At 41.3% G+C, this 24,625-nt stretch overlaps 5 protein-coding genes across 12 annotated transcripts; 2 read left to right on the forward strand and 3 right to left on the reverse strand.

Moving 5' to 3' along the window:
- Positions 1–84: 84 nt before the first annotated feature.
- On the reverse strand, positions 85–7,070 carry LOC139818967 (RAB11-binding protein RELCH homolog). 2 transcript variants are annotated; one of them, XM_071788035.1, is made up of 16 exons: positions 6,833–7,070; positions 6,493–6,693; positions 6,015–6,160; positions 5,580–5,932; positions 5,379–5,492; positions 4,994–5,238; positions 4,455–4,765; positions 3,979–4,265; positions 3,526–3,853; positions 2,919–3,072; positions 2,584–2,707; positions 2,109–2,379; positions 1,679–1,814; positions 1,183–1,382; positions 734–995; positions 85–460 (listed from the first exon to the last, which is right to left on the reverse strand). In XM_071788035.1, the coding sequence occupies exons 2-16, from the start codon at positions 6,591–6,593 to the stop codon at positions 313–315; spliced, it is 3,180 nt and encodes a 1,059-aa protein (XP_071644136.1). In that variant the 5' UTR covers positions 6,594–6,693; positions 6,833–7,070; the 3' UTR covers positions 85–312. The 2 variants fall into 2 exon arrangements, with proteins under 2 accessions (XP_071644136.1, XP_071644135.1); XM_071788034.1 differs by having other exon boundaries at positions 6,015–6,173; positions 6,833–7,069.
- A 403-nt stretch (positions 7,071–7,473) lies between these two features.
- Positions 7,474–9,453, reverse strand: Rpn3 (regulatory particle non-ATPase 3). The gene has a single exon (XM_071788066.1). The coding sequence runs from the start codon at positions 9,282–9,284 to the stop codon at positions 7,767–7,769; it is 1,518 nt and encodes a 505-aa protein (XP_071644167.1). The 5' UTR covers positions 9,285–9,453; the 3' UTR covers positions 7,474–7,766.
- Positions 9,454–9,593: 140 nt separating this feature from the next.
- Tex (THO complex 3 homolog tex) lies at positions 9,594–11,789 on the forward strand. Of its 4 annotated transcripts, none has more exons than XM_071788083.1 (3): positions 9,899–10,040; positions 10,180–10,394; positions 10,624–11,789. In XM_071788083.1, exons 2-3 carry the CDS (start codon positions 10,392–10,394, stop codon positions 11,404–11,406), a joined length of 786 nt encoding a protein of 261 aa, XP_071644184.1. In that variant the 5' UTR covers positions 9,899–10,040; positions 10,180–10,391; the 3' UTR covers positions 11,407–11,789. The 4 variants fall into 4 exon arrangements, with proteins under 4 accessions (XP_071644182.1, XP_071644184.1, XP_071644183.1 ...); XM_071788082.1 differs by having other exon boundaries at positions 9,900–10,040; positions 10,288–10,394; XM_071788084.1 differs by having other exon boundaries at positions 9,902–10,040; positions 10,311–10,394.
- On the forward strand, positions 11,526–13,250 carry LOC139818985 (uncharacterized). The gene is made up of 2 exons (XM_071788086.1): positions 11,526–12,763; positions 12,904–13,250. The coding sequence occupies exons 1-2, from the start codon at positions 12,071–12,073 to the stop codon at positions 12,985–12,987; spliced, it is 777 nt and encodes a 258-aa protein (XP_071644187.1). The 5' UTR covers positions 11,526–12,070; the 3' UTR covers positions 12,988–13,250.
- A 231-nt stretch (positions 13,251–13,481) lies between these two features.
- On the reverse strand, positions 13,482–24,278 carry Tmem131 (Transmembrane protein 131). Of its 4 annotated transcripts, none has more exons than XM_071788029.1 (23): positions 24,049–24,274; positions 22,984–23,048; positions 22,542–22,570; positions 21,785–21,868; positions 21,582–21,705; positions 21,303–21,416; positions 21,100–21,222; positions 20,813–20,976; positions 20,543–20,729; positions 20,328–20,436; positions 20,062–20,249; positions 19,457–19,873; positions 19,176–19,364; positions 18,862–19,090; positions 18,345–18,726; positions 18,036–18,251; positions 17,813–17,952; positions 16,292–17,595; positions 15,695–16,019; positions 14,967–15,403; positions 14,676–14,880; positions 14,354–14,523; positions 13,482–14,273 (listed from the first exon to the last, which is right to left on the reverse strand). In XM_071788029.1, exons 1-23 carry the CDS (start codon positions 24,140–24,142, stop codon positions 14,184–14,186), a joined length of 5,385 nt encoding a protein of 1,794 aa, XP_071644130.1. In that variant the 5' UTR covers positions 24,143–24,274; the 3' UTR covers positions 13,482–14,183. The 4 variants fall into 4 exon arrangements, with proteins under 4 accessions (XP_071644130.1, XP_071644128.1, XP_071644127.1 ...); XM_071788027.1 differs by having other exon boundaries at positions 14,676–14,877; positions 19,990–20,249; XM_071788026.1 differs by having other exon boundaries at positions 19,990–20,249.
- Positions 24,279–24,625: the final 347 nt, after the last annotated feature.

A 24,625-nucleotide genomic window follows, 5' to 3' on the forward strand; every position in this document is an offset into this window, starting at 1 on the left:
AGAGCGGGGAAGAATGCCAAATCTGCTAGGGCGCAGGCACAATGGACATCGCGAGTTTTTTTACGAAACGTGAAAAAACATTCGTATTTCCTCACCTCTGAACTCCTCAGATCGTGTTAATATTTAAACAAAATAATTTACACGTCACTTACAGAGCTAGCGCGATAAAAAAATAAGTTAACATTCGTTGAAACAACATTATACATTTATGTCTAACAACAACCTTTTGTGCTCGCATTCGCGAGTCTCGGCGACGCGACGTGACACTCGATTTTCTCACACACAATTTCTTGCTATAAGACAAAGGGGAATTTACTTCTTGCGGAAAATACTCGGCATGCCGGGCGATCCGGTTTTCTGTTGAAAGATCTTGCTCATCCTCTGGCGCATGTCCTCGACACCTTGGCCGACATTCACCGTCGCCATCGATAGGGACAGCCCGGAGCTCGTCGAGAGTGTCCTGGAGCGAAGATAACTTTTTACAAACGTTTAAACATTGTACGCGTACAGGATATATAATATTTTTAGAAAAGTATTCAACGGTCCAAAGAAATCGAAATTTAGAAGTCTACCAAATCTATGAATTATTGCAACCGTAGATTACAATTATCTATCTAGTAATCAAATATAAAATTTCTTATATTTCTTTATCTGTATGTTTCATAATTATTAATTCATCATTTATTACAAATACGATCAGATATATTTATGCATAGTTATTTTTGTTCATTACCTATCTATTGGCTTTGGTAAGTCCTGCCTGGACTCCGCTTCTCTAAGCAAGGAACGCACCGCGTCTTTTTGCTGAGGTAGGCATTGATTTACCAACGTCTCGAGATGCCTCAGTCCCGGCAGTACTACTCCGGAAACGCATTGACTACTTAACGGACAGTAAACCAGCACAGAATACGCCTCCACCAGGACGTTTACTAATTCGATCTTGCGGCTCTGTTGAAGCGCGAATGAGGCAATCGTCGATAAGTGCGTCGCTATTACTGCAATTAACAATAATTCAGTATGACGAGATACATGTGTAATAATAATGCACACAGAAAAATATCAATTAAATAACCAATTTCTTATCAAAGTTGAAATTGAGAGTTTATATTCCGTTCTTTATGTATACAAGAGTTTATCTTTCGAGTTACATAAAGAATGTATATATTATACAGGATAACGTACTGTCTTCTATGTAATTCTGCGGACAGGTGGGAGCGATGACCGCGAACGTGGATACTAACGAAGTTGCCAAAATTGGAGAAAGTTCCTGAGGATCCTTCGCGATCGTTTCCAACGTTAAACGTGCTTTATCACGTGCTTCCCTCACCTTGCACTCCGTTATTATGCGGCCTAGGGTAGAGATTGCAGCACAACGCACGCCACTAATAAAGATATTTATTCGATTATTGCATAATGTAAAATGAGATATCAATATCGCGCGAAATATTGACTGATCATATATATTTTAAAATAAATAATTTTATACGAGTCGTGCGTCTGTGGGGTCTTGGAATCTACATTGTCAGGCAGATAAATAGAAATTTATAACTTGAATTTATAGTTATACGGGCATTTAAGGAATTCGGAGCAATTACGGTTTTTTATAAAGAAAAACTAGTGACGCTAAGGATTCACATATTCAGATACATGCATGCATAAGTAGAGAAGGGTCTCTCACACTTCAGGATCACTGGCGAGTGTTACGATGGCTGGTACGATCTTGGCGTTTGCTAGTCGATCCGAAATGTGTGCGATAATGGAACCGAATAGGGTTGCTGTTGCGCATCTTACAGAGGATCTCTGATGCATTACACCTGTAAAGAAGAAGAAACTTAAAATTGTTACTATAAATATAAATCTAAAATATTTTGCAGAACGTTATAATAAGAACATGTATATTGATCCTACGAAAATATAAATATTCGCTGTTTCTTTCGATATGTATTTAATTGGAGAAAGAAATTCTTTTTCATAAAATAATTATGTTTAAACGAGAAATAATATTTTTTCACACCTCTTATAAGTTTTATTTATTATATGACTAAGTAACTATTTCTTCCACAAACTATTAATAGTAATAATACGAAAAAAAGAGACGTGATACAAACCTTCCCATAAACTAGCAAGAACGCATTCTTGCGTTTGTTCACGAGCGCATAAAATACTGGCAGCGATTTGCAACCAAGATATACTAGTGCCGCTCATCGATAAAATCACGAGGAATTGTTTAAAGTAGTTTGCGAGCTCCGTGGAGTCGAGAGTACTCAGAATCACTAAGTAACTCGGGATCAACGGAAGACTCATAGTTTTCTTGTCTGCCGATAGTGCCGTCAATTGTTTCTCAAGTTCTGATACTTCCGTGGAAAATACTGTCTGTATCTGAAATAAAATTTATTCATAAAATAAGCATTCATTAAACATTCTAAGAAACTAGGGATTTTTGAAAGAAGTTCAAGAATAAAAACGTTTCTATCTAATCCTAAGAAGATCTCGAGAATTTAAAATTAATTCAAAATTCAATAATTGATTCACTACAGTTATTAAATATTTTAGTAATACTTCTCTAGACGCAGAATTATTTACCCTCGATTGGGTGATATGTTTCCCAAAGCCCACACACAAGGAATAAATGTACGTAAGAAGGGTTTTTAAAACGTTTTCCTGAGTTGCATCCACAGACTTCACCATATCCAAGACATCAATTATTCTGCAAAAGAGAAAAATTTTGAAATCAATATTTTGGGATAGAAACAATCGAACTTTTAAAGATTCGTATTAGAAGTTTTAGTTTGTTTTATAACTGTAACGTGTTTTAGAAACATTCACAATAACTAATTAAATATCAAAAATAAATTTTTAATAATACATAATACGCTATTATTTTAATATAATTATTATAATAATAAAACAATATTCACAATTTCTTTGTAAACCATTCTAATTCCGGCCAGGATGCGTCCTTCCAAGATTCGGAGAAGAAGGTGTTGAGAAGAACACTGACGTCGACAGAATCCTCGTAGAATATCCTCGGGTCGGTGATATTGGAGTGACACAACGCCAGAAATTCCTCGGCTGCACCACAAAGTTTCTAGAAAACTTTTGTGCTTTTGTTTTTGTGCGAGCTTATAAGCTTTATACAAAATTTACTAGAAGATTTTGAATAGCACAATTTTTCAAATTTTTAAATTGTGGAATCCTCTACCACTTCAACTTCTACCATTTTAAAATCTTTAATATTAAATACTTGACTTTCAATATATTTTACTCACACATCAACATAGATCCTAAATTTTTTGGGTTTTCTAAATTTTTCGTTTTTATTCCCAAATCATTAAATTTAATTTTAACTTTTATGTCAAACTTAATGATAATGTAATTTTAACTTTTTAAATTTCTAAACTTCTAAATCTTTAAATATTTAAATGTAGTTTCTTTTCTTTCATTCAATTATTCGTGTGTTTCACCTTGTAATTACTCAAATATACATTCCTCTATTTGTCTCATTTACTTCCTCTAATAACTCACACAAGTCTGGCGACGTATTATCCTTGATACAAGCACGCACCGCATCAACATTGGCGACACACAAGACCGTATAAGGTAAGATGCACTGCAGAATACTGATCGATGGCGTCAATTTCTCCTCGTTGACGTAGTCTTTGTTCGGCGTAGTCTGAGAGTGCACCGGCTTTAGCTGATTCTTAACTTTCAAGATTATGCGCGGTAACAGATTTAGATGCAGCCTCCTCAGGGATAACGCCCATTGTGCCAAAACCGGTAACAATATCGAGGATGCCGTTTCAACGACCATCGACGATGTGTCATGGAGTGCCGTTAACACCAGTTCTTCACACTGAAATTTATATATATATATAATGATATATCAATGTACGTATTAAAAATATAAAATTATAAAAATAATAAGGAAAGAAATAACATAAAGATATAAAAAAATATATAAAATAATAAGATATTTACCTGGAAGTATTTATCAGGATCGTCCATCAAAGCTATAAGTAACGCGAGGCTTCTCACTACGCTAGTTCGTACAACAGGGTCCTTGTCTTCCAATAACATCTGCTGCAACATTGACAGCATCAGCGAGTTTCTAATGGCAGCTGATGTGTAGGATGCCAATACGCAGCAACATTCAACAGCTAGTAATCTTCTCTCTGGATACTTGTGTTGACTCTGCTCCCAACAAATCGTTAGAATCTCTTCCGTTTCAAGCGGTTCTTCGGCAAGCTTCGCCATTACGACTAAACCTGACACACAAAAAAAGAAAGCGATCTTTAGTAAATTCAACAGGTAAACAAAATGTGTTTTTCAATTATAAATGCAATGTGCAGTACATAAGTAGCAACAAGCACAATTTTTCCTTTGCGAAAAGAATAAATCTTGTATCTAAATCTATTAATCCAAATCATTAAACTGTACATTTGTTTTTTACTAACCGGCCAATATCATTTGTCGTTCGTCCTCTTGCGGTCTCTTCTTCAAATTGAACAGAAGCTGCAGCAACTTCTCCCTCTCGCTAGAATTGGAATGGAGATGGATTGCACTAAGGATCAGAGGAATGATTTCTTCGCGCCTATTGAGGATAATGTTAGGCACTACACGCGGCAGAGTATACGCTAAAATATCAACTAATGTATCCCGGGTGATTCCGTGCTTCAACGATTCTTCCACCGAGGACATTAATGATCCCGAAACATTCGCCATGCAGCGCGCCGCTATTTCCGACTTGAATTTAGCCGGCAAATCTCTGTAATGTTTACAAATGCACAATTAAGGCATCTTAGATTCTCAAAAATCTTTATTATAATAAGATCTTCACACATCCTTAAACAATTATTTCAAGTACTTCAGTTACTTTGTAACTTGGAAGAAAGTTCGTGCTAATTTTACGTTATTTCTCAAGTTTATCCAACTTTGATTGGTTGAATAAAAAATTGCATTCTAAAAATTAAATATGTATAATAGTATAAATAACCTGGAGGATGCGGTTGGTAGGACAGAAGATTTCTCTGTAACATTTATTCTAGGTAACTGCAACCTGGTCCATTCTTTGTCTCCTGGATCCGTCTCGTCCAGGCTAACTACCGCGGAAGCACTATCGTCTTCCTCCGGTTCCTGAGTAGTAGTCGATATGTCTCTTGGTAACGGCTCGAGTAGTTCAAACTTGTCAGGAGTTGTAGAATTGGAATTGATGGTACGGATAGTTCCGCAGCTACCTGACTATAAATAAAACAGTAATTCTTTGCAATATATGTATAATGCTCTATAATCATTATATTAATCATATAATTTGTCTGCGTAAGTGTTTAGATCAACTGCAAGATTACTTTCCATGAGAGAACGCTAATTAATTAACTCACCTTTATCGGATTTTCTACAACGTTCTCCTTGTTTGATAAAATAACTTCTTGGAGAGCAGTTTTCTCCTGCTCCAACACTGCAATCTGCTGCTGTAACCTTTCAATCTGTTCCTCCTGTAAAGGATACAGAGCTCTTAAAAATTCACAGATTTTTAACGATCAAAAATTCAAATGTTTTGAAGTTACATTAAAGTAACGAACCGTTTCCCGAGATTCATCCTTCTGCTCCTCAACATCCTCGACGACAAAGTCCGTTTGCACGGCAACGCTCGCAGATGGGGGCTTGTCATATCCGTTGGCTCTCATGTGTTCCCGATATATCTGCAATAATTCCGTGGGTTTGGGAATATTCAACCCCACCTCTTGCCAATCCTCGAAATCCTGCTCCTCGCACTCGTCACTGAAAGTGATCGAGGTGAGCTTGTACGATCTTGTCAGTAGATATTCGTTGATGAGAAAATTTAACGCTCGCTGCTCGTGCGGTTTGATGGGCAATTCGGCAGTCGGATTCTTTTCAGAGCTCTTGTCCGGTGCCTTCAGTGTACCTTCCAATTCTATGAAATTTCAATCGCGTGTCATTAATTAAAAGTGCATTGCGAGCCGAAAGATGTTTCGTCATTCGAGCAAAGACGTTACCTGTCACTACGGTTAAATTGGCGCGCAGCGAGGAAATATTTTCTCTGGCTTTGCGCAGCTCGAACTCGAGAATGGCCACTCTCTCATCGACGCCACCTCCGTCCTCCGAATATCGAGTCATGTCCAACGAGTCCAAGGTGGCCTGACTAGAAGATCTGGCTAATGTTTCATTTATATGTAATGCTTTATTTATAATCTCTGTTATATCTGTTTATCGTTAAGCAAAAATTATAATAAGATACAATACTTTATACCGTAGATTTTTTATTCATTGATTTTATATCAACTATTACATTTATAATTATATCTGTTTATTGTTAAGCAAAAATTAATAAGATACAATATTTTTTATTTATATAATAAGATTTTTATTCATCGATTTTATATTAACTATTAGCTGTAACTTTTTATTTATCTGTGAAGAGACTTTATAAAGATATCTATTACTTCTCTCATGTTAACGACTAACGACACATACGCATTGGAGTATACGGCTCCGGCTTGATATTGGAGTTCTCGAAATTGTTTGGATTTGAGAAAAATTCCCTGAGGACGGGCAGCTCCTTGCCAGCCTCGCATAATTCGGCGTGCAATTCCAGGGCCGTTAAGAGCAGTTTCTCGTTGAGGAGCTTCGTGGCCATCTCCTCGTAGGATATCGACGTCCTTGACGCCCCATATCCTGAAACGAACGGGTGGACGTAAAGAAACCCGATTGTCGATTGCTTCTTGCAATTAGCTTCACAATCGGCAGTCCGTCGTGGTGATCGACACGATCGAATAATCGGCACGCCGAGAAACGGCCGGGACGGGAAGGTTACCTTTGTTGTTCGCGGACAGAGACTCCTTTATTTCCCCGACGACGCTCGCCATGATGCCAAAACGCGCTCAGGTATTCCTAAGGAATGACATTTCCACTCCACGTGAGACGATATTGGTCCGTCTTGCGTATACGCTTGCCTCAATGTTAAACACAACACATATGTAACGGGAAATGATTATTTATAGCGCGAACACAATGACAACTCATCTGACGGTCGGGGTATGGAATTGCGTTGTAGATGGGCGACTACGTGACAGCGTGACACGTCGAGGGTCTCTTGGGGCTTCTGAAATTCCCTATCAAGCGGCCAATTAAAATTCAAGCCGATTGTCCATCTGGCGATTTTTGAGCGGCATTTTAGAAATAACTTTTTAGCTCTTTTTCATATTTATTTCGGGCGAAATATAAATTATATATTTTTATAAAATTTTATTGATATATTAAATGATTTCTATTATAATGCACATGAAGTAATATAAAAATAATAGGTGCTATAATATTAAAAAATAAATATATCAAACTAGTAGTACGTATATACGTAATAGCTTCTATATTTTTACTCTCGCTCTTACATTTTCAATTATGCGATATTAAGAATTTGTTAAAATTAATCGAAGAAAAATTTCTGACATAATAACATAAGTAACAATATCGAGAAGTTACTTTATTAAATTGCAATATTGTTTTCATCTCACATTACATATACTCATAACTCGGCTTGTGTTATTTATCTCGTAAGTCATTATCATTGTTAACGTTTACAAATTCGAGAAATGTTTCCGTAAACGTATGCACGGCGTATGCCTTTATCAGTCCTCGTCGTTCTTATGTGTCTAGAAATCCATTTAACGTTAGAAAAGCACGCATTAATATCTTCTAGGAGGGACGTCACGCACTTTCGTCTGAGATCTGCGGGGGGGACGTCGTGGGATTCAAGGGAAACCGTCGTCGTCTTCCTCGGCCATCTCCTTGGCCAGCTCCAGATCCTGCTGTTCCCTCTCTCTGCGCTCCTCCGCGGACTCCAAGTCCTTCCCGTAGGACTTAGGCGGGTAGCGCATCGCCTTGACGCTCTGATTGTGCAGGTCCAGGCAGAACGTGATTCTCTGATGAAACGCCAGCAGCGGCTCCTTGGTGCAGTAGATGTCTGTGGTCTCCTTACTGCGCATATAGCCGTTCTCCGGGTCCAGGGTGGCCTCGATCACGCCATCGCGGATCGCCTTAGCCACGATGAACTCCGCGTCCACGCTGGAGTCGAGTCCCAGCTTGCGGGCGATGTCGGTCGGCGATATGCGCGAATACGAGAGCCCGATCGAGCGGATCGCGGTCTTGATGACGTTGTGCCGCAACCGTAGGATCAGCGTGAACGTGTGATCAGCGCGGAACTGCGGTCCAAAGTTCTCCAGGACCTCGCCGAAGCGCTGCAGGTTGCCCAGGCGCACCGCCTGGGTCAGCTGGAAGTACGGGGCGAGGGCGCGGCGTAGAGCGGCCTGCCGGAATATCTGCCTCTCCGGGATGTCGCCGAGTAGAAGCTCGACCGCGACCGCCAGCTTCTGCACCGTCTGCCTGAAACCGACCGCCGTGGTCTGCGGCGCCTTGCGCATCGCCTGCACCAGATACTTGTGCGCCGCCGAGTACTCCAGCCTGGCGGCCTTTATCCTGCCGAGGTAGTAGAGGAAACGCGCCCACTCGTTGTTGCTGGCCGACTCGGGGAAGGTCGACTTGAGCACCAGCTTGTCCGCCTGGTCGTAGAGATTGTAGTGCAGGTAGTTGCGCAACAAACAATTGATCAGCACCGCCTGGCCCTCGAAGTCGTTGCGCAGGGTCGCGGTACGCAGACGTAGGTGCAGGAAGCCGCGGATCTTGTCGAGCTGATCCGTCAGCTCGTACGCGCGCGAGTGATAGAAGTAGCACTTGGCGGCGATCAGGTCGATGGTCCTGCGGTTCTGCGCGCCGATCTTCTGTACCAGCTGCTCCGAGCACTGCACCGCCTCGTTGTACTTGCCGGTGTCGATCAGCCGGATCAGCACCAGCAGGTGGATGTAGCCGTCGATCTCGGGGAGCAGGGACGACGAGGAGCTGCGGAACTTCTGGGTGACCGCCTGGCAGTCGTCCACGTCCATCGGCTCCTCCACCCAGGCGAGGAGGGCGTCGCGCTCGGCGACGGACTTGGTGTAGAAGCCGGTGACGAGGCCGCGCAGGACGACCGGGTTAAGACGACGGCGGGTGTTGGGCAGGGTGCGAAGGGCGCGGAGCACGAAGCGCGGCTCCTTGTTCTGCACCGCCTTCTCGATCTGCCGCGTGTGCTCGCGGATGTCGCACACGGTCTGCATATCGGTGTCCCTGCGCTCACCCGCCCCGTCGCCGTCGCCGTTCTGCGCGCCGTCCGTCGCGCCCGCCGGATTCACGTCGACGTCCATCGCCTCGACGTTTCTGCCGCTCGGCACGCCCATGATCACGCTGTCCGCTGGTGATCGTTGACTTCCCACTCTACGCCGACAGCTCTCTCGTTCACGGTGCTCGGGACGGAAGGATGGGGTTCCGGATGATCGTTCAGATACTCATCATCCACCCGATCCAATACCTCGTATTTGTGTGCTGATTTGTGCAACTCACCGTACGGCGTTTGCTCGATTCGAGGTTAGGACGGCCGCACGCTCATTGGTGCGCTGGATTCAGGAGAAACTTTGGGGGAGACCATTGACAATGTACGCGAACTATAGAGCCGCGGCGGTAGAAAGATAAAAAGTGCGATATTATTTTTTAAATGTTGAAATTTGGCAAATTTTATAGTTAGTCGGAGATTTTCCGAGTGTCAACGTTATATTTAACTATTACTCTCTTTTGTGAATGTTAATGTAAACAATTTACTTGTGCTATGGAGGGAGTCCCGCGTCCCACGTCCCACGATCTACCTGCACTGCGTTTGAATTGTCTCGACTGTCTGGAGTCTGGAGTACTCCGATAACCGCGGCGAGTTAGGTTAGGGCGCCCGGCGATTAGGCAAGTAAAGTATTCGGCAGGTGACGATGGCCTCTTCGCGTGTGGAAGAGCTAATTAACTATTTTAAGTCGCACAACAAAATCCGGGAGCAGCAGAGCCACTCGGCGAAGGTGCACAGCGTGGGATGGAGCTGCGACGGCAAATACCTGGCCTCGGGCTCCTTCGACAAGTCCGTTTGCATATTCTCGCTATGCCCGGATCGCTTGGTTAGTAAACATAACCTGTAACCTGTAACGAATCCCCGCACGGCGTCTCACTTTAAGACCCAGAGTCTCCTCCACGAACGGTGATACTTTAATCGTTTTTCTGCAATTGTTTATTTCTTCATAAAATTTATAATTACAGTAGAGAACTGCATGTGTGAATACTAATATACGGTAACCGGCCTCAGGATGTTTATTCGGACATCACCAGCTGCTTCTTTTTTTTAAAATAATTTTTCTTGGTTTGTAGAAAAGATGAAATTTTCTTCTCAGGGAGAGGCATGTGATTATGATAAATTCAACTGTATTGCTTTCCCTTTTCTTGGGGTAGCTATCCCTTCAGAAAAATCTTAAATGGCAAGTAAAGAATCAAATGAATGTTTTTTAATTTTCTTCATAAATGTGTCCATTCGAATTTGAATGCCTTTCGAAAAATTGCATTTGGAAATTTTAAATACTAAAAATTTACAATTTAGAGAACAATTTGCCTTGCATCAACCTCCATTTGTTATTAAATTGTTTTAACGCAGTTCTAATCACAGATTTAATTACACGGTCCTCAACATAAGTCTTTTTTTTTATTTAGAAGCAGGAGACGACTTTTAGAGGACACGGCGGCAGCGTGGACCAGTTGTGCTGGCACGCCTTCTCTCCAGAATTATTATCCACGGCAAGTGGCGACAAGACGGTACGCATCTGGGATACGAGGACGCAGAAATGCACGGCGAACATCAGCACCAGAGGGGAGAACATCAACATATCGTGGTCGCCGGACGGTAACACGATTGCCGTGGGAAACAAGGAAGACCTGGTGACGTTCATCGACGCCCGGGTGATGAAAATACGCGCGGAGGAGCAGTTCAACTTCGAGGTGAACGAGATCTCGTGGAACAAGGACTCGGACACGTTTTACTTAACCAACGGCCAGGGCTGCGTGCACATACTCAGCTATCCGGAGCTGGAGCTGTTGCACGTGATCAAGGCGCATCCCGGCACGTGCATCTGCATCGAGTTCGACCCGACCGGCCAGTATTTCGCTATCGGATCCGCGGACGCGCTGGTCTCCCTGTGGGATGCCGACGAGTTGTGTTGCCTGAGGACATTCTCGCGACTGGAGTGGCCGGTCAGGACCATCTCCTTCTCGTATGACGGGCAGCTCCTAGCAGCGGCCTCCGAGGACTTGGTCATAGACATCGGTGAGGTGCAGACCGGCGAGAAGATCGCCGACGTCCCGGTAGAGGCAGCGACATTCACTGTCGCGTGGCACCCGAAACAGTATCTCTTAGCTTACGCGTGTGACGATAAGGACTCGTACGACCGGAAACGCGATGCCGGTAGCTTAAAGGTATACGGTTTCGCGAATGATTGAATGACTTTTTGTACCTTTTTGTTCTGGGTTCGCACTGCTCTCGCGCGCGCGCGCGCGCGCGCGAAATGTCGTCTTGTTTTATATTTTATAAATATAAAAAAAAAGAATATAAATAAACTTGAGAAATACTCCACAAACACATTATCTCGTGTAATTGAGATCACGATGAGCTACATAAAAACTGGACTGTGTTCCAAAAATTGAGAACGATTATAAATACGAATATAAAAAATGGAAAATGTTTGTATAAACGCGAATATTAGAAATCTGACGAACTCGATAAGATGTAATGATGTAATTAATTTAATGAGATACGTGTGTGTGTGATAAACGAGTCTAGAAATACTTTGATTTATCGGATAATTACTAAAATTCAGAAAATATTTAATATAAAAATAGGCTACATGTTTCTGTTGAACCTTATCGTATACTTTATATTACCGATCACACTCGGTATCGATTTATTGATCAAGATAGAGTTATATCAAGTAATCAAGCGTGAACTTTTTTGTTGACCGTTCGGTCGGCATGGTTACCGTGTTTGGCTCAGGTTTACCCGAGACCATGTGAGTCACGTTTTGTTTTATCCGTACGGTCATCAGCGGGAACTTCGTGTTCCTCGTTGGGGTCTCGCCCTGCCTTCTCCGATGATATTCGTCTCGCTATGGCGAATCGGGATGAAACAAACACCGTCTGCGAATGTCGGTACGTTCCCGACGAAGATGCGCGAGAGACGAGAGGCAGCTTCAATGACACCCGTAATATTCACGAGATCGACGAGGAGGAGAGCGAGACCGAAGAAACGACGGCTTTAGAGCAGCCAAGCGAGCCAAGTCCTTCCGCTACGGATGAAGAAGGCGATAAGGTTGTACGGAAGATTAAGGAGACGTCGGACGACGAATCCGTGTACACAGGCGAGTCCTTCTGCTCCGACGAGTCCTGCGACGAATCCGACGTCACGAATGTCACGTCAAGATCGCTGAACTCTTCTTCTCTGATCCGCGTCACTGATCTTCAGCTCAGCCAGAGTTTGGAGGAACAGGACATCGGGGTCAGCGAGTCGAGGTGGACCGACGATCAGGATGAATCTTGCTCGCTCAGTAACGAACCGTCTCGCGCTGCCACGGCGGATAGGGACAGGTTTGCCAGATCGAGGAGGTGCAGACGATGGAACATGAGCTTCACCGACGAGGAGATGCGCAAGATCGGGTGGGAGAACGAGTTGCTGCTGAGGAAGATCATGGCGCAACAGAAACCCCGGCACAAGATTCTCGGCGAGGATAACGTTCAGTCTAGGGCCAGCAGTTCCGCGATAAACAGGAAGAAGTTGCAAAAGAAGATAGAAAATGATAATGTGGTATATAATTTTCGATATCGCAGAAACATATTAAAAGATAGATGTGTATATATATTTTTTCGTATATCTCTTTTTTTCTACTTTTGTAAGTAAATTAAATAAAATTGCGAAGCGTATAACGCGAAAAACTTCATTTGCAGCTGCTCCAACGAAGGATACAACAGGCGAAGTCGTGCGTTTTCGCGAATACATCGAGAATGGGTTGCAGATTGACATTTTTGTAAAGTTTTTATAATATTGAAAAGGATTTTGTCATTCGCCATTAGAAAATGGTGTCAATAACATCAGCCAACTAAGATTCAATAAACTGATATTTGTAGGGAAGTAATGGGATAATATAAATAATGTAGTTGTGTTTTATCGTTTTCTAATAATACGTATATAAATAGTGAGATTCTGAAAGAACTCGCGGCGTGGACTTTAACTCCGATAATCTATGAAAAAAAGTTCCTATCTTTTCGAATATAAAATATTACTGTGTTCTTTTTTTTGTGACTTCTTTATTAAAACACAACGATTACCAGTCTTGAAGAATAGGTACACATTTCTTTCACTTCGTATTTTGTGTATACGGCGCAAATCTTGTAAACTCGTCTCTTGAAAATTTGCTTGAAGATATATCCTCTACAAGTCAAGACTATAAAAAATCACAGTTCTCACTCATCTCAAATAACTTAATTATCACTCATGGTTAATATCAAAATCGGGAACTCTCAAATATTGTGATAGTTCTCTTTTCCTTCTTTCTTTTTTTCCTTGTACATACATACACGGGCGATATCATGAGAGAAGATAAACTATAAAGGAGTGTATTTTGTGTCAAGGAGCAAATTATAAATTTCCGTATAACCAATGTATAACACCATTGTTCCTTTAAATTAATATGTGCTGTGATTACAATATGAAACTGTATTTCCTTTTTCACTTTTTATATTCGATTTTGTAATTCCACATGTACTATATTTCTATTTCATTTCACTGTAATTGATCGGTCATGTTCACTCTTTTTTTTAGCAAACCAAAACAAAAGAAAAAACAAACAAACAAACAAAAAAAGAAAATATTCGATTATCCTGCATCGAAGTATCTTTGCAAATAATTTAAAAATATCAATTTCTTTAAATAACGAAATAGAAAGTAAGAAGTAACATCTAGATTTTGGTTTAAGAGACTGTACGAAAATAATTCGTTTGAGAGACTATTCACCTGCGTTACTATCGTACAACGTAATAGTAACAATTATATCACAAAGTACGCTCAGCGCAGTAGCAACAAAACAACAATTTTCGACTTCTCAAATCTGTTATCGCGACTATTATTTTACCGTCATTAAGACCATTGGTTATCTTTTTCTCAACTTTCGCCAAAAAATCATGAAACAAGATATCACAAGATAAAACCTCTTCGAAGTTCCAAGTCATTAATCCTCGCGTTTCGTTCTCCACGATTCCGTCGACGATGGCGTCCATATTGTGCTGAGCGAACGAAACGGATCGAATCCCGATCTTTCCTGGAATAACAATTGAAGATTAAATTACGGGCTTAACGGTATAAAGATCAGAGTTCTTTTTACATTCGTTGGTCACGTACTTGCGTATCCGTCTCGGACTGTAACGTTTGCGATATCATGGGAGGTGCGGCCGCACCCCAAGGTGCCGCAGCCCATACACCCCCTGTGTTGATTCCCCATACGCCACGTTCCTCTCCGACCGCTGCCCTGGTGTGCAATGGTTCCCAGTTTGTATCAACTGTCCAATTATCTGTAAGTATACATATTAAAATCGTGTTAAGTTTTTTTAATTAAAAAAAAACTTCTATTCCGAAATTAATTTTGTGTGATTACACTTAAATTTATATAATTTAAAATAAGAACAGTTTCGATATCTTTTTCTAAATAGCTGGGCTAATATACCTTTTAAGTCCGACAAAACAGGTTTCTCCGGGGTTTTCGGCGACTCCAACTGAAATCCGTTCGTACTCTCTGACAATAAATTTATTATTGGACTAGTGTCTTCCCACAATTGGCACCGCGTGTCTTCTTCGGGGGTCTCCAATTCTACTAAAGGCTCGTCGGTCTCTGGAAGATCGTCGTATGGCACCAGCTCGCGTTCAAACTGCTGATAATTTGATTGAGAATTTTAATTTAATTAATTGAGAATTACATGACAATTTAAAGATTAAGTTAATTCGAACAGTGACTTACTGGATGCTCTGTGAAGGTATTGATGAAATAGCTGTTCGAATGTTGCGATTCCGGCTGCAAAATTAAAGGCTCTGGCTCGAGTGATTTATTTTTGTTCACAGTTGTATTACAGAGAGGGGCTGGATTCGACATCAAATTGTATTCCTTTGGTGTTTGCGGCGACTCTTGTGACGATTGTGGCTTAGCGCATTGAACGTCTTTGACATCGGTATTGAACACCGTGAACAGATTTGATGTACTCGTTTGACTCTTGTGATTCATGTGATTTAAATTGGAGAACGGTGAGACGATCTCCGGACTTCGCGCCACTACATCGCTGAACTTAGCTCTGTTCTCGCCCCAACAGGAAGGTGGTGGTGGTGGCAAAGGAGTGGGCATTACTCCTATGCTGCGCGTTACATCCTCTTTTTGACTTGTGTTTCCGTTCACAGGAGGAGCTGCAACAATAACGAATAAAAATTGTTATTTTTATATATATGCAGGAAATACTTCTAGTACTCTTTTATATGTATACATTATTAAGTGCTATTATAATAAATTTAACCAAAATTAATAAGTTAAAGAAAAAAGGGAAACATTTTACGCGATTCATTTAACAGATTAATAGGTTTAATTTAAAATAAATTTTTTTACATGCTATATTACCGATTTAAAATTCAAAAATTCAAGAAAACAGGTTTGTAGCTATTCCGCGCTAATGCATTTCAATATCGTATATGAGTACATACATTTAACATGTGTTTTGTCAGTTACACGACGTTTCTGCACCGTTTTCTCCTTTCGCGGCGGATTCTTATTTTGACGTGACTTGAAGGATGACTCGACGGTATGCGAGGTATGAATATGATGCTTTGTGTTGGACCTAGTAGTGTTCGTTTTCCATCTATTTGGATTATTCTGCTTCTCCTTATCGTACTCATCGTCATCACAGTCGCCTTCGTAGTTATCCTTATAATCTATGCATGGCACAGGAGGAATAGACTGAGGTTTGCTCTTCTTAGATATCGGCTTCCTTTGTAGCTTCTCTTGTTTCCCGCACAGATGATCAGAACTCTGAGAATAAATTACGAAAGAAAAATCTTTTTATAGATATCTCGGGAGCCTATATCTATTCACGTAACCGATTAACAATCGATATATTAATTCTGGGACAAGAGTTCCATTATTATTTAACAATAATCTTTTTGCTAAAACCTATCTAATTTTCAGCATTAAATCATTTTTACAATTAACACTAATATTGGATCTTTGAAAAATATAAAGTATAATCGTGGAATTAAAATTACTTGTATGTCTTTCAATGAGTTTACGTAAATGGGACTTACTTTACACGATGTCGTTTCATCGTGAGTCGAACTCTCCGTTGTCGTGGACGACGTCTCTTCTTCCGAAAGATGAACGGTCTTTTGAGTGCTCGCCTGTTCGAGCTTTTTCAATGAAACGTGATTATTATGGTTGCTATTGTTGTTTCCACTGCTGTTTGTCTGTTTATTGCGCTTGTTGTCAGACTTGTTAACCCGATTGTTATTCATTATCGTCGTGTCCATTTGAACCTCGTGGTCATTCAACTTTGACTCCTCTTTGACACTCGACTGCGTCGTTGACTGCGTCTTTCCTTTTCTGTTCGACGTCGGACTTGACTTTGTAATTGCGTTGACATTATACTTCTTCTCTTGAATCAATTGAATGTCCGTGAGTGCATCGTTCGTCATGCAATTGTCCGACTGGGCCTCTTGAACGTTGTTTTGTTTCTTATTATTCTTTTTCTTCGACGCATACGTACTTGTCATGTTCGCGACGTTAAGATTATTAATAACATTAGACGATTCCTCGCTTCGCTTGAAGGACAGCAAATCTTTGGACTCGATATCCAATTTAAATTTACGTTCTTCCTCGGCGGACCAGTCCGGGATTTTCAATCCCTTCTGCGCGTCCTTGTCCTTGCACTTTTTCACGTTCATTAACGACCAGTCCGGGAACGTTTCATCTTTCTTCGTCTTGCTTTTTTCGTCGCTTGTCGTCGGGATTTTCTCGTTTTTGTTAACGATACAACCGCTGCTGCCACTATTACCTCCTTGCGACGTGTTGTGCGTCGAGATATGCGACAGCAGCCGTAGATCCAGAGGCGGTTGCACCGGATTCTCCTTCGAGTAATTGGCCAGGCCTTCCCGTAGTATTCGGTCCGCTTCGAGGAACGAGACCACGGCGACGCACAACATCAGTACCGATGAGAGGATGATAGCGGCCTTCTGCACCGCGCCTTCCCACGACGGTCTGGCAAGCACCGACGCGCATAAATTTAACGAGTGCGCCGGCAAAGTTGCCAGCAGATTAAGTATCACCACGCCGTTCTCAACGTTCTCGCCGGCATCCGGTCCCATGCTCGTCATCACCAGCAGCTTCCGTTCCACGCGCGACAACGTGAAGTCCGGGGTGAACGCTATCTCGATTCTCTTGGTAGCGTTCGGACTCAATTTGAAAGGCGTGCAATCGAGCACCTTGAAGCCGTAACCCTCGCAATGCCAGTCGTTGATGTAGAAGCCGTAAATCTCGATCGGCAGCTCCCCCGTATTTCTAGCCGTGAAAGATCGCTTTACGGTGAGAGTCGTAACGAGCTTGTTGCGATCTCCTGGGAAAGGAAAGCGTTATTATAAGGAAAATCTCCTCCTCTCGATTGCGACGATTAAGGCGAAATTAGAACCGTCGAGAAATATGCACGGTGCAAAAAGAGTGTTGATTTAAAATATGCCTTACGAGTGTAACAACAAGACAGTAAATTAAACACGTTAAGAAGATGTATCTTTTCTTTCGAGATTATGAGACAAAGATTGAGAAAACGTACATACGTTCACAATCTTTAAGATGCTTATCCGTTAGTTCGAATAACAGAGGCGTAATCGATCCCGGCTTGCGATGACCGAATCTAAATTGTGCGCTCGCGCCTCGGCCGCTCATACGCAAGACTTCTAAAATAGTCATATTATTTCTGGAAAGCCAGTAAAATGTGCGTCAATAAATAGGGCACCTGCACATTCTTCTTTTTTTCTCTCTCGCAGTCTCAACACTTACCTAATATATAAAAAACCAGACGACGCCGAAATGGAAAAGGGTGTGTATGCCACGCGAATTGTTCGCGTTTCCGAAGGGTTTAAATATAAAGGAAGCGATTGAGGCGCTATCGTTACACCCCATTGTTTCTCAAACAATTCTCGCTCATCCGCATTCTCTTCTAGTTTGAACTCCTCCGGGATAGTGGACGAAAATTCCGCGTAAACAGGCTTAAATCTGTGCAATATCAATTTTTTTATTATTAATTTTTGGCCTGAATAAAAATGACTTGCAAAACGATTGTCAACCAGATAATAATCGATTACGTACTTCATTGGCAAAGAGTGATAAAGACGCGCTCCTTGAGGATAGTTCCAATCCATAACCAGCTGAATTATCAGCGGGCTCGCACTCGGATTGTGCAACTTGATCGCTCTGTACGACGTGTTTCCGACTTGAGTCAATGGGAACATCAGGACACTCTTGTTCCTTATGCTACTGGAGCCGGCCAACAGGCTTGGCCAGTACGGTTTGATGTTCACATAAAATTTGTGACTGCGCACTTCGGTCGTGTCCAAGCGCATCGTGATGTTTTCCCACGAACCATCCGCGGTGGAGTTGATGAAGCGCACGTGTCGCGTGTTCAGAAAATTCAAATCGGAGTCGCGCGTATGCGAGGGAAGGCTCATCGTATTCAACCACTGACTACCCGCTGTAAAAGTGAAACGTAGCTACACGACTAAACTGATGTAACTAATGTAACAATTGTATAATCATAAAAGTGAAAATGCGAAATGTATTTCAAGTTTACGAATAGCGAAGTACGGATGAACAATGTATCACTTACTGTTGGTATCCAGTGATAAACCTAAATAACATTGCTGCTTGCAGGTCACCGAGGGATCGATTTGTATTGAGCCGACATTATTCTCGCCCTTAGATATGACCGGCATCGTAGCTTCCTCCAACGGGATGTACTTTATTCTGTCGTCCTTGTTTATGGGTGCGATATGCGTCACCTCCATCGGTCTCGAGAACGTAGAATGCACCTTCACTTGTTGCACACAGATCGATCCCTGTTGGTTGAGAGATCACATAAAGTTACACGAATGTGCGTCACGTTGAAGAGTACTGGTTCTGGAAAGATGGATTACCACTCACAGGGAAGCAATCAGTAAAAATAAGCTTCTTCAAGGAAATCTTGCCGTGCGCAACCCGCATATACACCGGCAAAGTAAATCGCTCGTAGGTCGTTCGCACGAAAACATCGCCAACAATCGTGTCCTCCTCAACCATTGGAGTCTTCACTTTAATCTTAAAGATTGCCAGAAACTCCGGTTTTATGTATTGCTGAAATAAAAATTATACACATGTATTTATAGGTCAATCTATAGCGTTACATGTGTAACGTATAAAATGCAAATTTATCGTGCAATACTCACATTTCCAGAATGGCTGCACACGGTTATATTTCGAAATTCCTTATCCAGCAAATCCGCGGGTCCATTTTGACATCCCATCAATTCTAAAACTGCACCAGGCATGTTCACACCCCAGCTGTGTAGCTCCACATTGACGGGGTTCTGATTCTCTAGCGCAAAAATTGCCTCGTTCTCGGTACCGCTCCCCACAGTACCAAAATTCATTGTTCCCATATCGTCTTCCTTCTCGCCCGGCATAACTTTTTTCAGTTTCCCGTCATAACTCAACACCGGAACTTCGGTCACCGATACGTTTGAATGTATCAATATCGACGACTCCATCTTCACGTTATCACCTTTCCTTTCTTTGGCAAGTTGTAAAGAAAATATATTGACCTTCTGTTCAGGTTTTATTACTCTAGGAATAAAATCTTTTATCTGGAAATATACATCAATTTTTTTTTATTTTAAAGAGTAATCGAGAAATAATTGAGAAATAAAAAGGAAAAAAAAGTTACGTTGGGTGTCCGTTAAAGAAAAATAACGATTCTTACCGTAAAAAGCGATTTCGCGTTCGAACACATCGTGACATTCGTAATAGCTAATGGTAATTTAAATTTATTCACCACGCTAAAATTCCGGGCTTGATTGGATTGCGGAGAACAATAATGAGTAATCGATGTGTTTACTTCTAATCCACCCTGCAACACTTGGGCTACCCAGGGAATTGCTAATTTCTGACTAGAACCACCTGGACCTATTGCTTTTATTATTAATTTGCCTTTGAAGTGTTGCAAATCCAAACCGGTTTTCCCTAAGAACATTAATATGGAAGTATTCTGTATAGAGTAGCGCAAAACATCTTTTTATAGTAGGTAATGCGTTATCTTACAATCGTAAACCAGCATTCCAATGGCGATTGGTATATCTGTCTCTCCTGGAATTATTGCTGGCTCAAAATGCAGTTTTAATGCTTTCGATACAGGTGTATTTATAATATTCTACGAGAAACATTTTGTTTGTTTAGTAATGTCTTGAAATTAATAGATATTAACTTTCTTTTCTAAAACGACTCGAAAAGATTTGAACAATTCTTGCACAACTTACCACAATTTTAATTGCTTTTTTCGCGGAATTTTTTAAAGCAATAGGGTGGCGAATAGGCGGCTGCAACGAGCCACCCATACCTAAATTAATTATTCCAGAACTTCCACCCCAATGAAGACCAGCTCCACTTTTGACTTCTACTTCGACTGCTACCACAAGGATCTCAGCAGTGTTATTCACTTTAAATCTGCAACATAACCCAATTGTATATACTAAAATATGCCTATAATATTTTAAGAATACAGCCTACTCTATATTTCATATACCCACCTAACATATGCTGTATGATTCTTTTCTGCGTAAGCATTAAAAGTTAGTCTGATGATAGGCTTCGTTTGATAAGGTAAAATTTCCCATAATTCACGAGAGCCTTCTGGCTCGCCCGATGGTAATTCCAATTGAAATTCTCCGCCACTACTATATACTTCCATCACCTTTGTTTATGCAATACAAATAAAAAAAAATTAATTACATGATATGACCGATACTTACATAATTCATACATGCATATAAATAATTCTTTTTATAGATAGTATTATCTATTAACATTTACATACTTGTAAAGCTTCTGGATGTGGATTGTGCATATATATAAGAGGTGTAAAAGATGCATTTAATGGTAACTTGACATCAACTACAGGTCTGAGTCTATAAGGACTACTGACACTTATTCCTTTGACCTGCACAGATTAAAAAATACTTTATTGCAGATATATATTATTCAGTATTAATATTATAACTGTGATAAATTCTTTATTACCTGATACTTTAGTGTCCCATCTGAAGTATGTATAAAAAGGTGTGTATCAATGTCACCTTCGTCTCGACCAAGAAACACGACATTAAATGTTGTGTTGCCCAGTGGTGGAATTACCTGGTACAAAAAGAGATATTAATATTAGATAATTATCCACAATTTTTAAGATATGTACGAGTAAATTAGATATTTAAGGATCATAAATTAACGTTAGACATATCTATATCTTTAAATTAATCTACTTCTTGTTTTGATTACTGTCATACCACTCGATAAACTTACTTTGTTTTGAAAAAACGATGAATGGAAATGACGTGTATTTCCCGATATCGATGAAAGATGTATAGTTTTATTATGATCTTTGTTAAACATGATCACAGTTTCTTGGTGAGGAATACCAAGTTGTCTGAAAGATTACACTGTGTTATAATTTAATTTCTATGATCACATGATCACCACCGAATCGAGATTACGTTAAACGATACCTTTCTTTGAAGTCCAAGATACTTGGCTCGAAAGAAATGTGAGAGAACGAATCTTCCATTTTATCTTCGTCCGATGCAGCATCCCTTAAAAACATGACGATGCGGTTTAACAATTAATCAGTACATCCTGGATGCGCGGCAGTTCCAATAGTGGAAATTGAAAATAGGAAAGGTATAAGAAAAATTAGTTTTAAGTGAATTGATTTAGTACGCTGTTAATAAAGCAATATTTCCCAGCTTTTCTCGTTAGAATGACATGATGAAATAATTGTCCAGCGGATGATTTCGAATGATGCACCTGTTTTAACGCATCGATCCCTCAATTAAAAGCACAAGACAAAGTATTACATAATAATTACAATTTCTCTAAAGAATACATTTAATGTTTACTCGAGTAATATAAGTGATGTTTACATAATGTATATATTGACAAAGAGTTTATCTGAATCAAGTATCCAAATACATTCTCCTTTATTGCCTTTTTTTAGAACATATGACACGAAAAAGTTTGAATTATCTTATCTTCGGTTTGCTGACGGTTTTGCAAATCACCCCAAGCTTAGCGAATCTTGTTATGATTCATAAATCAAGCAAAAAGTATGACAATAAGATAACTCCGATGGCCGCAAATAAAATGTGTATAGCTAGACGCAGGGTACCCTGCGCAGTTCTAAGACGAGTATCAGAAAGAAAGATTATAACGAAATACCTTTCCTACTTCCACTCACCGTTATATCTTAATGAGTATTATGCTTACCCAGCCCCATGTACTGTATTAGCAAAATCCTACAAATAAAAACAAAAATTCCAATATAACAACTCTGCTGTACATGTCACGCTGTTTTAATGATAACTGATTTTATTCGAGGAACAAATTAATCGTTAGATTTACAACTCGTTTCTATACTGTTTTTCATAAACGAATAAATGCAATTACTCTCTGGCTGCGTTCGCTTTGGGCGCTTTCGTGCTGAAAGCGTCAGTCCATCTTTATTGCTCGTTACAAAAGAAAGCTGTTGAAAAAAGAGGGAGTGATGCTTTCAGCACCAAAGTACTCAAAGCGAACGCAGCCTTTATGGTACACCGATTACCTTAAAATACAAGTATCCTTGCATTAGATATTCTTCTTGTAAATATATTAGTTGATACATTTGATAAATAATAATTATACATACGTTGAATATAGCAAGTTTACTAACCTTATGCATAGATATTGGCATATTATCCAAAAGATATTGAACGTCGTTGTCATCCTGAACAAAGGCTACAAAATATCGAAATTCATATTTTAAACATTATCGCGTTACGTCATGTATAAAAATAATATAAATACGTATGCTACGTTAAATATATATAAATATAAAAATATACGTTTAAGTTTTGCACACAGCTTCAAGCTCCAAATACAATTAAAATATACAAAGCTGACGAGGCGACGCGTATTATATAAAAAATGCAAAGAGGTGACACCCACACAATAATGATAACTGCTAATTAATACTCCCCGCTAATACAATTATGTAAAATTAAGGAAATAAGAAATTTACGAAAGCTGCAAGTATATACGAAGAAAAACAAAAAATCGCGAATATAAATCCGCAATTATGATCCGCAAGTGACATTCAAGCGCGTCGCTCGTGTTTTTCGTTTAAAATTAATCTGGGCATCGCGACAAACGTTGTCCCGTGGCGGAGGTAAAGTTTCGCGACGCGGGTTGCGTCGCGCGCAACGTAAACACGGGTCCTGACGAGCAGCAGCGCTGCCCCGAGGTTATATCATTCCTCGATCGCGTAAGGATTTCTCAGAGAAATTCGGGGAATTTCGAAAGATGGGAATCGGCCGTGAGGAAAAGGGAGAGAAACGAAGCAAAGCGTCTCGCCGCCTGTCGGGACGCGGATCGCGCGTGACGGCGCGAAGCTCGCGGCTCGCGGCGCGTGACCTTCATCGTCGCGCGACGGGTATATCGGCGACGGTATCTCGCGCGGGGGGTATCGCTGAAAGCTTAGGCACCGGTAGACGTGGTGGTGGGCCTTATCGCGCTCCTCACCGTGGGTCCCGCGCTCGCGTGCGTGCGCGCGCGCGCGCGCAACGCGGCCGATTGTTATTGTTGGATGCAAATCGGCTGCATCGAAATAAGTCATGCGGGGAAGAAACGGAGTGAGGAGGAGAGAGACAGAGAAACAGCGAGCGAGCGTGCGAGAAAGAAAGAAAGAGAGAGAGAGAGAAAGAGAGAGACACACACACATACAGAGAGAGAAACTCACCATTGTTGTGGCCGTGCAGCGACGGCCGGATCTGCGACGTCGCGTCCAGTAGCGTCAACAGGAACAGACAATAGAACACCTTTGACACGGGCATAATATAACGCCGCGACCGTTGCCGGCGCACTGCTGTCGCGTCCGCTTCTGCTGCCGTTGCACGCTATTTTGTCTTTGGCGGACATGAGAGTCCGCCTTCGGCCATACTCCGGTACTATCGAAGCGCGCGATATCGATTCCGCTGGCACGCCGCACCGCGCCGCGCCGCGCGGGGCGCGACGCGCGAAGCCGCCGCCGGGCGGCGCCACCGGCGCCGCGGTTGTTTCAAAAATTCGATTTCCCCCGTTCGATTTTTGAGATCCTGCCCGCTGCTCTTCCCCCAGTTCCCCCTCGAAATGTTGACGCGATTGAAGAACGACGATCGTTCTCTCTGTTTCTCTCTTTCGAGAGTGATTTCGCTCGTTGCTTTTTGTAAAAAAAACGTTTTTAATTGTTGGATTATCGCAAAAGTAATATTGCGCACGATGTCGATAACATAATCGAGATTTCCAGTATCGAATATCGATTGTCGACAATGTCGACC

The sequence above is a fragment of the Temnothorax longispinosus genome, chromosome 9 (genome assembly GCF_030848805.1).
Source record: "Temnothorax longispinosus isolate EJ_2023e chromosome 9, Tlon_JGU_v1, whole genome shotgun sequence".
In the NCBI taxonomy this organism is placed as follows: domain Eukaryota; kingdom Metazoa; phylum Arthropoda; class Insecta; order Hymenoptera; family Formicidae; genus Temnothorax; species Temnothorax longispinosus.